General features: G+C 39.9%; 1 protein-coding gene across 2 annotated transcripts in view; it reads left to right on the top strand.

Annotated features, from left to right (window-relative positions):
• Positions 1–12,777, top strand: part of GRIA4 (glutamate receptor, ionotropic, AMPA 4) — a 240,600-nt gene extending 227,823 nt beyond the window's left edge. Inside the window, exons 14-16 of one of the 2 annotated variants that reach the window (XM_009890916.1) lie at positions 2,416–2,530; positions 4,789–4,923; positions 11,638–12,777. In XM_009890916.1, the coding sequence (XP_009889218.1) occupies positions 2,416–2,530; positions 4,789–4,923; positions 11,638–11,802 (415 nt within the window). In that variant the 3' untranslated portion in view covers positions 11,803–12,777. The remainder of the gene's footprint in view (positions 1–2,415; positions 2,531–4,788; positions 4,924–11,637) is intronic. The other variant, XM_009890917.1, reaches the window with a different exon arrangement.
• The last annotated feature ends 520 nt before the right edge of the window (positions 12,778–13,297 follow it).

The raw sequence follows: 13,297 nt of genomic DNA, 5'->3' as shown, positions 1-13,297 counted from the left end.
AATTGATTTCTTTTCCCAAAGGAAAACCTGAGAGCTTCCTTGCAGAGAAGGCATTAAAGGAGCTACAGCTTCAAAGAAGAAAAAATCCCTGCCTGTATCAGACTTTATATACTTAAACTGTTAGTGCTGATAAAACAAGCAAAAGAGTGGACGAAATCTGTTGTCTGACTTGTCCCAGCTTGCTACTGGTCTTGATAGTTCATATAGAGTCCTGATTATCACTTCAATTAGTTTAATCTGCAACAGCTCCACAGGCTTCTGATTTTGCATGTGACAACTGTACCTGAATGTCCCTTAACTTTGCCATAACCAGCCCCGTTCCACTGCTGGGATTTAGGAGCACTGAAATGTGGCTCAGTGTCAGTGCATGACATGATACAAACGATGGCTATCCAAATAAGGTTAATTATTTTGCACTTGTACTGGAAGCAAATAGAGGATTGTATTGACAGGCAACTTGCCAGTATCCCAAACTGCTACCCACTCATTTCACAGCTGTGGGACTCTTATATTCCACTATCAACCTGCACAACCTGCTGCCAGGAAGCCTGAAGACAAAATGTAAGTTTGAATACTGAAAAAGATCAAGTAATAGGCATTTTCTGTTCTAGAAGCAGAGTATTCCATATGAATTAAATGCGTGGGATTTGAAAAGTCGATGAAGCATTCCCTTTCCTTAAAGGGATCACTCAAAAGTACCTAGGAATCCTCTCACCCAACTGTAGCTGTCAAAAATTGTCATTTCTCTGAGGCACTGAGACTTCCTCAGTAGTAAACAGAGACAGGCGTCCCGACAGCGTGTTTCATCCTTTGTTAAAACTGGTACCTAAGTGCATCTTTTGGAGGGACCTATCTTTTTCTTTTAGCCACAGGGAAACCTAGACAGGCAGCCAAGCTTGGGGCTTAACTTTGGGGTGGAAAAACTGAGGTGAGGTGAATCCCCCCCACTTTATGTATATATACATACACACAAAGAGTAATCAGAATGTACATGATCCCTAAAGCTAAGAGTAGCATACATGGTTCAGGAGCTGTTACATGTATATTTAATATATAAACACAAACGTGCACAAATATGTTCATACACAAGCATTTTGGGATTTTCAGTTAAACCAGTTACGGAGTGTAACTACAACCCCCTTTTCTCTTTCATATTAACTGTTTAGTAGGTTCAGTTAAACGTACTAAATGCTTGCATGGGCTTAATTATTTATTTATTTAGTGTTGAATTAATGAGTTAACATTTTAGGAATGTATGGATTATGTTGTATTACGAGAGATTAATTTTCCCATAGGAATCTGCTGGCACATGCAGGATCAGGTTTTATCTCTTGTGACATCACCGGAAGGCCATCTATCACATGCCATTTCTGTCTGTCTACCTCCTTCTCTGATATATATTGTATTTTCATGCACACCTGCACATAAATAGATATCTGTATGCCTACCACATTAAAAATTGGGCAGTCAGTGATTCAAAGTGGAAAGTACAGAAAGTCTGTTAATCATTTCATAGTTTTTTAGAAAATAAACTGGTACAACTGCATGAAGGGAGGCATTACCATAATAGTCTGAGATTATTCACTGAGTTTAAGTAACTTCAGTGTAAACCCATAGTGGTTCATGACTTTGAGGCATCAGATTAGGTTTCATCTAAATATTAAACTCCGTTGTGTCACCCACAGCAAATACCACAAGTAAGAGAAGATATTCTGAGTAGTAATTTATCATCAGCCTCGGACCCCTGAAAGACCTATTTGAATAAGTGACATTTAAGGGAAAACCTTGAATTTGAACATAATGTTGAAGCAGGAAATTAGAATGAAAGATTGACTGTCACGTTTTTCTCAGCTGAGGATAAGGGTATCACAGCTCTCTCCCTAAGTTCTCTGCATGCAGATCTCCTGGTGCCCGCGGAGCTCCTCACCAAGGGCGGGTACCGGTCTGTGCTGAGGGGTTATGGGCAGCAAACTGCACTGAGCAGCTCCTTTCACTTGCCAGCATAATTTTGAGGGCAGTAAATGAAATAGCTGTAGCCAAGTCATGTTATCAGTTTGTCCAAAAATGGGTTGAAAGCAAGGAACACAAATGAATATGTTTCGTAAGTCATATATTCAGTTGTATTATATATGTCTCTGCAGGGTATGTTGTTAATATGTCTAAGCCAATAGTTTTGGGTTCACAGTAATTGCATACTATTTATTTACAAAGCTTCCCCAGCAGTATGTGCCTGTTACCTAAAGCGATGGAGCAGGTCCCGGTCATATGTCTGTCTCTAAACCTGGGCCAACAGTACATGACATAGCACCCACTGTGGCCTCTGCTCTGTCACTTTGCAATGCGATTCTATGTAGTTTTACTTGAATAACATAAAATAACATATATAATGTTATTTATGTTATTTTCCACGTGAAGAACTCCTGTAAACCTTGCCGTTTTGAAACTCAGTGAGGCAGGCGTCTTAGACAAGCTGAAAAACAAATGGTGGTACGATAAAGGTGAATGTGGACCCAAGGACTCTGGAAGTAAGGTCAGTCGCTGCAGTTCGGGACCTACTATCGTGTTCACAAAGCAGTAAAGGAAGTAATAAGCAAAATGACTTAGAAATAAAATAAGCAGCTGTAGACACAGAGCGAATCGGCTTTGTCCCATCTTGATGGGGCCACAGTTTAATTTAAAGAAGCACTATTGCTTTTTAAAGTCTTCAGTGATACAAGTCGCCAAATATCGTCCTACATATTCAGGGCACATGTTGAAGAGTTACATGGCATTTTTATGGTTTAGGGGGAGGCAGGTTGGGTTAATTGTTCCCTTGCTGCCTAGGGGAGGGTGGACTTTCCCCTTGACCACTTAGGAAATGTCCCTTCACGCCTTCTCCTTTCGGAGCTGGCCTCCCTCAGCAGTTTTTGGAAAAGGAGAAACGCTAGCGGGAAGGATGGCCTTTCATCGCTGCCCAGGGTGGCTGTGCCTGGCTCCCTTTGGGAAGGTCCCTGGCTCCTTGAGGAGCCAAGAAAGACTTAACTTGAGCTTTGAAGTGAAAGGCTTCGGTAATTAATAGCTTTCTACAGCTTCCAGTGTTTACCCTAGTCCATTCCCAAACAGTAATCCTGACAGCTCCGGGGAGTGGAGCCTTCTCAATTTTTCTCTGTTTGGGGACAAACACAGAAGCGGGCATTTTCTGATGGCTGGGAAGCACCACAGTCAGTGCCAGCCCTGTATTCGGGGAGTCTGAAATGTCTTCACAGTGCCTATCCCTGCGCCAGCCTGTGCTGTCCAGAGCTAAAAGGAAAGCGTGACGGGAAGCCACCGCTTGCGGCCTGCCTGCCCTGAGCGTTGCCCTGCTGGGCGGCGGGTAAAATTAACCTGGGAAACAAACTTCCAACACATTTTGCTTTTTCTGGCAAGTGCTTTGGAGAAGGGAGTGAACAGCGGTTAAGAGGATGGCGGGGTACCTGTAAATGACAGCTGAGAAAGCCCCATCCCACCACAGGTCTTCCTCAGTCCTGCCTCCTCCTCGTTTGCAAGCACCATGTTAGGAATTGCCATCAGAGGAACACAGACATCTCCAAGATATTCAGAGTCCTCTTAGCAGGCTACAAAGAGACAGACAAAGCATAACCCAGCTATAAGCCCCAAACACCTGTATACTTCCATGGGAATTGTTACTGTGCTAATCTACTGATTACACAATAAATAGTGCCTCTTTAAATTAAACATTTCAAATGTTTTGCATTCTTCATAAGTTAAAATTTCATAGAGATTACAATCAGAAGTTAAGTACTGTCCTTACTTTAGGTAAAGATTATGTAGTCTGCATAAGAATAAAGTTTTATAAGTATCTTAAGGCACACAATGTAGTATATGGAAGTCGATCCTGAGAGAGTTCCTTGAGAACTGTGCTAAAAATGCACGTGGATTTCAAATAAAAAAGTACAATTCATAACTAAGCAGTGAAGTATAGAGAAATGTAGAATGGTTATTTACTACAGTACGTCCAAGAAGGAGATAGTTTATAAAATGATGCATATTTAATAATTTGCTAAAGTTATCATTATTGTCTAAATTATAAAGAATGTGTAAGATTTCAGAAACCGCTATTTAAAATTGTGCTGTTGCTGAGCCTTAGTAGTCCATGGGCATGTTCCAGAACTGTTTCTATAATAAAATAAAAACGAAATACAATAATCGGTAAGAGGCAAATATATCATGATGTGTATGGTACAGTGTGCACTTTCAAATGAAGTGTTTGGTCAAAGAAATAACTTAAGCCTCACATGTTATTTTCACCTGTTATTTAAGTATCAGAAACTCAGTCTGGATCTTTTAAATTAACAGCAATGCCTACCAGAAGTACAATTACTGTTTTCGTAAAGATCAAGCAGAGTCTTGTTTGATGTAAATGGATTTCTGGATAGCAAAGCTTTTAAAGAGCTTTACGTAAATGCAGTTTTGTATCAGGGCTGAAGTGTCCCCTAAAGAGAGCTAGACATGTCATGGTTTCATTCTCCACTGCATGGAAGTAGTGCTTTGCAGTAAGCAAGCAACGACATCCTGATAAGTTGGCAATATACTTATAATGTTTTTTATGCCGACCAGGAAAATTAGGCGCTTAAAATATATTTTATAGATCCAGATAGGTCAAGTTTTGTGAGAAGTATGTAAACATTTAATGTCATTTAATTGCAGCTAAGCATTGTTATTTATTTCTATTTCCAATGTTTTAACGTGTAGCTTGTGCTCCCGGGGGTCTGGTTTCCGGGGTTAACTGTGTCGCTTCTGTTTCCCCAGGACAAGACGAGTGCCTTGAGTCTCAGCAACGTTGCTGGAGTCTTCTACATTCTGGTTGGAGGCTTGGGCTTGGCAATGCTGGTGGCTTTGATAGAGTTCTGTTACAAGTCCAGGGCAGAGGCGAAACGAATGAAGGTGGCAAAGAGTGCACAGACTTTTAACCCAACTTCCTCGCAGAATACCCAGAATTTAGCAACTTATAGAGAAGGTTACAACGTATATGGAACCGAAAGTATTAAAATTTAGGGGTAGGACTTAGGGCCTACTACAGTGAGTGGGTGATGCATCTTGTAACGCAGTGTTGTGACATGTCTGTCTAGTGGTGCTTGCTTCTGAACAGAGCTTTATATTTTGGAAAACTTCAGTGCAAAGTGGTTCAGTTTTTTTTGGCTGCAGATGTACTGTATACTATTATATGTTGCTAATAGACATCTGCATTGCAAGGAATTTTTAACATAAAAAAATTATTTTTAACATCTCAGTGTTGTCGAACCAGTTGGGAGATGACAACTATTTGAAATCGTAAAATATATATTCAGAGGGCCAGTGTTTAATTACTTGATTGGCCAGTCTATTTTCCTAAAGGTTTGCACTCTATTAGTGACAAATTGCTGTAAGCCTTTATTATTTGATGTTGGCCCTAACTGGGACTTCATGATAATCTAGATTTAGGGTAGGCAATGTCACTGAACCATAGTTAACCTAACGGAAGTCAAGGCACTGTTACAAGAAGTGTAAATGTTGTTTTACCTTCTCTCCCTCCTCCCCACCCTATTCCTTCTCCCTCCCTTTGATACATGTTTTATGCTAATTGTGTGGCATTTTTTTCACAATATCCTGCTTCAGGTCAACCTTTGCCCACTATAATAACCACAAAAAGTCACTAACCAGTGAATTGACCCCGATTATCGTCCTCAGCTTTCAGTAACATACCCCCTTACCTAGCTCAGGACTAGTGTATTTTAGATGTTCACACAGTGATGTTGCAGCCTGAACCACTGATGCTGCTGAGCTGCATCCTGTGCGGTTCCCCTGAGTAGGCGTGCAGGGATGGTTTACTAATGTACTCCTTCTCATCCGTGCAGTGAGTATCTTGACAACTAATCATTAGTCAAATCAACTCTCTGACCTTTGGAAATGGCACATAGCAGCAAATTGAGCTTCTAAATATAACTTTTACATAGCTCCCAAGCTATACTGGCTGCATTATAAGTGAAGGTGCAGCTAGGACCCTGCCCTTTCGTGCTACCTAGAGCTCACTTGCCCCTGCAAATAGGAAGCCACGTCTCCTCTGCTAACAAAAAGTTTGAGCTACATTGTCCTGAAATCACTGAGCCATCCCTATAGTGGAAGAAAGAAACACAAATTTAGGGAAAAGAGATGAAGAATAGAATTTTTGTGTAGCCACCTAGAAAAAATTTTTGGAGGAAACAACTGGAGATACAATTATTATTTTTTATTTATTATTTATATAGCGCTGGAGTACACGGCGCTGTACAATAGGTGAAGTGTGCCAAACACATAACAGGTCCCTGTCCCGAGGAGCTTACAGTCTAAAGGCACAGCCAGTACAATACCGAACCATACAGTACAGAGCAAACACAGAGTGAGCAGAGAATGGTGTTTGAGCATGCTAGCTGGAGCGCTGCAAGGAATAGGTGGGTTCTCGGGGGGCGAGGGAGGGGGCTTGGTGTACGCTGGCTGGGAAACTGTCCCAAACATACTGTCGCTGTGTAGTTTTCTTTTGTTCCCTGTTGTACAAGTCGTCAGCCTGGGTATATTTTAATTGTAATAGAGCTACCAAATTTCCCCATGTAAAAAAACAAACAAACAAACAAAAAGTCTTAGCTGTGGACTTTGTTCACTAGTGAAAATGTGGGGCATCGTAGGTGTCAGGGGGAACTCCAACAGTTGAGGCCAGCATTCATTACCCTGAACCGGGAATCAGGAATTCCAGATGCTGATATTAATCTCCCAAGTTCACTGCCTACTGTCAGTAAAAAGGGTTTTAAAAAGAAATAATCCTATACCAGTAATTGTGCAAAATGCAAATGAAGAGATCTTTTTCCTTTAAATTCTTTAGTGATGTGCCCACAAATGAGAGTGTCCCCAGGCTGGTATAAAAGTAAGAGTCCCAGAAAACATATTCCTTATTAAATTTACAGGGTACAATGCATCCAAAACATGGTCTTAAAGAAAGCAAACAAAAACCCAAAGCTTTCATTCAAATACTGACCTGACCCAAACTGGCTTAGCGTGCTAAGCACGGCACGACTTGACAGTTCCGAGTTCCCTCTCAGCTCTGTGATTCCAGTGCAACAAACACTGTGATTATATCTCTAGAATTTAGTTTTGCCTTACTGCTTTCTCGAAATAAAAATTAGGGCTAACTGAGTTTTATTTTTTAAGGAAAGATCTTAAGTACCTTTCTCTAAAGTCTGGATTTTTGTGGGACTTGTCACAACACAGAGATGAATTCTTGTAGGCAAAAATATATAAAAAATGCCCATGTTGCATTTTATTTTATTGAAAAGTCATGTTTGGGTCAGTCAAAACTTCTGATAATCTCTTAAAAGCATTTTAAGGTGTAGACATTTAAAAATTCACAAAAAAAAAAAAAATAACTAACTAGGATTTTGAGCAAATCTTTATAGACTTCTGAAATTCTCCATTCTACTTAATTGCCGTAATATTTACCTGAGAAATTTCAGCATATGAACTTCTTATAAAAACCTTTATGCTTATACGTGGAAGACTGCCGAGGTCCAGTCATCCTCTCCTGGCCACACAGGGACCGAGGGTTTACCTGTGTGCCGTGCTCTGTACGGGGTGACTAAGCCATCTGTTCATAAAGGTGCTAGTCATAAACCCCTCTTAGCTGGCAACAGTACAGAGCCAACACTGGTTATGCATATTTCTGCAGAAATATGTCTGTCTTGTGCATTTTGAAACCTTTGATATGTCGATTTATCCAAGGAGTAAAGGGATCGTATTGAGACTAAAACTTGCTAATATGGAAAGATGCTTGGTGATTCTAACCCGCATGAGTAACCGACACACTGACTTTTTATGCTAACATCAAATAGTTTTAATAGCATATGTTTTAAACTAATATAAAATAGCTTAAATAACCCACATGACAATTAATATTCATTATCACATTGTTCCTTTTAGTTTAATCCAGTCAAAAGTGAGTTGCCTCAGGGAAATTCACCTGTCTGTGAGGCAGCAGAAAATGAAAATGTAGGGCTAGTCTGCACGTGTGGACTAGTCTGTGTTATAAAAGGCTAGTCTGTATGATAAAGGACTGGTCTGTATGTGTGGGATAAAGACATTCAGAAGGGATGGCAGGCTGTTGCATCTGCTGAAGGCAGGGAAGGAAGTTTGCTTTAAGGAGGAAACAATCCCTTCCTCTTCCCCTGGGCAGCAGGTTTCCATTTTTGTGTATCAGTAGTAAGCCCTCAGTACACCAGCTGAGCTGATGCCCTGAGAACAGTGCGGAGCCTGACAGCCTTCTCTCCCGCTGCTCTAGGGAAAAGCCCTACTGAGTTCCTCACCCCAAACCCAGAGGCTTTTGAAGAGATTGTCCTCATATCCAGCCAGCCACCACCACCTCCTCTCCACGGCCTTCTCAGTGGGCCATGAAGTTCACAAACCAGCTGCCAGTTCAGATGCCTTCTCTTGCTCTCCCATCCCATGCTGTTATTCACAATTAATGAAATTAATTAGAAAAATACAAAAAGCAATGCAAATATTATGAAATTAATTACCAAAAAAGGGTGAAGTGCTACAAGGATGGCTCAGTAAATGTGTAATGCACTTATTTTGACTTGTATACTTTCAATTTCATATTCAAGATAGAAAAAAGTCATTAAAAGTTCATCTTAAGTATTTGTGCCAATGACACTTCTATGTGACCCAGGTACTAGAGGAGCCTGAACAAGGAAAGAACCCACACAGGCTAGGATATTTGTGTTACATAGACTGAGGATATCCGTTTCCTAAATTCCCATTTCCCAATAAGAACAGCGCCATCGGTGTTTTCACGTGATTAATTCCACACCTACTTTAATCAATACTAATGACAAATTTGAAAATGCATTGCAACTATTAACTGCATACACTTACTACACAGAGACTTTCACAATTTGAGTTAACAGTCACAGTAAATACCAAGACTTTTCCCTCTCATCCCAGCCTCTCCTCAAACTGTTTCAGCAGCCAGGCCATAAATCTGAAATTATAACAGCACAGTTAAGCAGAATATTACCCATAGCGTAGTTTAAAATATAACACAGAAGCTTACCTGGTTACTTGGCTTTATGGCACCTTCCCGAGTACAAGTTTGACCTGCTCCTCCTGGCTTTGTTAACTGTCTGGGTTGTTTCCATGGTGTGTCGCTGAGCTGTCGTTAACCTCTCCCATGAGAAGAGAGAAGTTGGTTTATTGCAGCTTTTTCTGTTGTTCTGTGGAAGGCTGCTGAGAAATTGTCTGTTATTTGATTTCTTTTTTTTTTTGGTGGATCCCTTTTTACTGTCTTTCTGTCCTGAGTGTGTTGTCAATGGCCAGAAAGCTATATACTGAAAGCTAGATAGACTGAGCTACAAAGCCACAGTTACACATAACTCATATATCCCATATAAATCTGATTTCTCTCTCAGATTTCCCAGTGGCAAACCCTCAACGGCCATGAACAGATAGGTGATCAAAGCGATGGAGAGATGCTGGTACATAATGATGACTTTCTGGAAACTTAGCACATCTGAAGGAAGCTGTACTTTTTCCACCAAAGTTTGCATTCTAGTCTGGTTTGGACTCTCATCCCTCCCCAAAACTAAAGCACCTTTGTTTTTTCTTGCCATTGACCAAAACGTGTTCTGTGCATTTCTGCAGGCAGTTACCAGTCCTTGACATCCATTTGTAATGGGACTGTGGGCATGCACTATGTGGAGCTGCACCACATTGCGTTGTGTCTGTGCTTTGCAAATGCATAGATTTTTATTTGCTGCTGGGGAGTAGTTGAGATTTTTGGTACTGTGTGGGCCCAGGTCCCCACTCCCTCATCACCTCTGCCTCCCTTTTTATAGTTAGCTGCTGAATTAGGTCAAGATATGTTTGATGACAGTCCCTGTCGCAAAGTACTGTGGCAGCAGGGAAGTTTTTCAAAGGGTGACTTCAGACATTGCAGTTGATGATTATCAAAGCCAAGGGTTTTCAGCGCAAGGGGAATGCCATAACGCCCTCTGTAAGCTGAGGCCTTTTCCTGAATTTGGCTGCTTGTGAGGGCTGAAGTTTTGAGGGTAACTGATTTGGAAAGTTGCTTTTATATCCAAGCTCCGGCTGTGCCACAGCAGCAGCTGTACTTTCAAGAACTCTTTTTTGAAGGAGCCGCTGACAGCAATGCAGTGTTAGACTGGTGCATTTTCATAGAAGCGCACCCAGAAGCAGCAGAAACGTTTGAGAGTTTTAAGGAATCTCCTTCATCTCTATACACACATACTCATATATAAAATTAACTTCAGCATATCAAACCCTAACTCGAGATTTCACTGCTACCTCAGAAGGAGAAACCGGGCTCAGAGGGACAAAGTTCTAAATGCAGAGATCAGTAATAAGGCAAATAAAATGATTTTATGATGTTTGTCATCCCTTTGCTCCTATGTGAATGCACCCTCCTGTCTCTCTTTCTCCAATTGGTATTTCAGATTGCATCCCTGCACACCCCTTACATGAGTGAGTTGTACAGGCTATAGCTTCTGCTGGCAGAAATCGGATTTCCCCTATAATTGATATCTTAACATGGTATATTTGAAATCTGTTTCAACATAGTGTAGCTTGGGCGCCTGTTGTTACACGTGTCCTTGCTGCATTGGTTGACCTTAGACACTTCCCTAATTTTAGTCATGTGGAAATCATTTAGTCAGCTAGTCATCTTGGCTTTTTCTGTCAACACAGGAGAGAGCTCTTTTAGCTGTTACTGATTTTTGGATGACTAAACTTAGGTAGCATAACTACAAATCTGGGCTGGGGGGCGGGGGGGGGGGGAAACAAATCCAAATTTTTTGCTTGAGTCAATTAGTCCCTAAACAAGATATTTTGTTCTGATTTACCTGAAAGTAAAGATTTTGAGGTAACAAAAGTTTAAACCTTCTTGTTGAAAATTTAGACCTAATGTAGAAAACTATAGGAAATTGCATTTTCTATCAATAAACTGTTTCCTTTGAAAGTTCCCACCTTCTCTAATTGTAGGAAAATATATATATGAAAAGACATTTGAGGACAGTTTTCAGATTTACTGATACTAAATATGTGCATTGTGAAAAGAAGTAATAATTACTTTAGATTTGATCTATGGAATTATCACTAAGATAGCTGATACTGCTATTGCAATTTATAAACAATTTCCAGTAGTTAAATTTTATCTTGACATTCCTAGTTGAAGGTCTAAGCCTATAAACACTTGTGCATGACTTTATTCACTGATGCTAATTCTTTCAGGATCATAAAAGGTCTTGATTCTCATTTCACTGTATATAAATGTAGTTTGAAGCAGTTTAGATTAAGGCATTACCTCTTCTGTTAACTTCTTGATCAAATTTGGATTTTATATTTAAATCAATAATGATTTATTGTAATGAAATTTACCCTCAGAATTGCTAGTCTTTTTCCCCTAGTAGACTTAAATGCTATGTATTATATTTATGATGATTACTATTATTATATTTAATGTTAACATGAAAAAATGCAGATGTCTAAAATTTAATATTTTGGTGTTTGCTGTGTCCTGGTTTGTTGAAGGACAGAAACATCGTAACACTTTCCTCTTTTCTCCTTTTTTTTCAAACCTAGCTTACCTTTTCTGAAGCCATAAGAAACAAAGCCAGATTATCCATCACAGGGAGTGTGGGAGAAAATGGACGCGTATTGACTCCCGACTGCCCGAAGGCCGTGCATACTGGAACTGCAATTAGACAAAGTTCAGGATTGGCTGTAATTGCATCGGACCTACCATAAAAACCAAAAAAATAATTGAGTGCCTTAATCAAACTGTGTTGGTGACTGATGGGAACACAGCACAGACTGTAACGACATAGGAGTGTCATTGATGAACTAATAATTTGGCTGAGAAAGGGAAGTACGTCCAAATGCGCCAGACATCATCAGCAACAATGTGTGCATGAGCTCAGCTCGGAAACCCAAACTCAGATTTTATATCAGGAAAATTCATAATTTAGTTTTCTTGGGGGGAGGGGACCGGGAAGGGTGTATTAACAGCAACAAATTTCACTTGAGTGGACTTAAAACTAATAAGACTTGCCAATTTAGCGCATTAAACTGTGAAGAACATGCTCAGAAAGGACAACATTTTGGTCTTTGTCTTGACAAAGAGAGAAAAATAGTTATAGAAGTCAATGAACATGCTAACCTGTGTCTCCAGAACATCAATATATACTATGGAAGAATACTCAGCTGTTAAGCTGTAGAAATGAATCACTAAACTGTGATAAGAAAATAATAAATATGTAAATCCTGTGAAAAAATAAAGAAATTATTTACATTTTCTTTGAAAAAAGAGGAATATTGAAACATGCTTGCTTTTTAACTGATGTAAATTCGGTAGAGGACAACACAATTCTTTTTTCTAACCATCTTAGGGAACAATTCATTGCAATAATTGATATAAAATGTCATCACTGTAATAAAATTCAGAGACTTTTTTTTTATAAAAGTTGTTGGTCATCCTCTTGTTTGCTGTTACCTTCATTCTGTTCCATCATTCTGTGTTCCACAGATTTGCATCTGTCTAATACAAGAAACAAAATGATAAAATGTTTAGAGTACGTCATCAGTCTGCAGTGTAGAATCAAAAGAGACTACGGGTCACTCATGTTACAGATATTATTTATAATCTTGTTCTGTGTAAGAAACTGTGGTTTTTGTACCCACCAAAAAGAATAAAACAACAAACGTTCTTATAATATCGACAGAGCCTGAGTTGTTTTCTGATCATTAGGGATGTCACCTGCAAAATAAAATAAGGTGGTTTGTTTCTTACCGCAGGATGCAGGACCTTATCGGAGACAGTCTGATTCCCAGCACATTTGTGAGGTGCTTTTAAGCCCTTAGAGAGGAGGGACTCGAAGCTGTCAAAGTATTGTCATGATTATTCACTGGGTATTTTAATACTAGTCAGTAAAACCCTTTCTGAGAGGTTAGGGAACCATTTAGTGATAGGATTTGTTCTCCGGATGGTTCAAGAGATGAGATACCAGGGAGCAGGAAAGCAAGAATGACCATCTTTCAGACTGATGTGATAGATACAGTGTGTTGGTACCCAGCAACCTAGGTTTTTGTCACCCAGCCTTTCAGTGCACACCAGGGAAAGGCTAGGAGGCACCATTTGAATGAAAGCCAAATGTTGAGAGCAGCAGGCATGTCTGTGGGTGCAAAGTTGTTGAAATTAATTTCTTCTGCGATGGTCATTCTCCTTGGGTACACTAGACACTGC

The sequence above is a fragment of the Charadrius vociferus genome, unplaced genomic scaffold (assembly GCF_000708025.1).
Source record: "Charadrius vociferus isolate BGI_N301 unplaced genomic scaffold, ASM70802v2 scaffold118, whole genome shotgun sequence".
Classification (NCBI taxonomy): domain Eukaryota; kingdom Metazoa; phylum Chordata; class Aves; order Charadriiformes; family Charadriidae; genus Charadrius; species Charadrius vociferus.
Note: the sequence above shows the minus strand (reverse complement) of the source record. Positions and strands in the feature narration are given on the sequence as shown.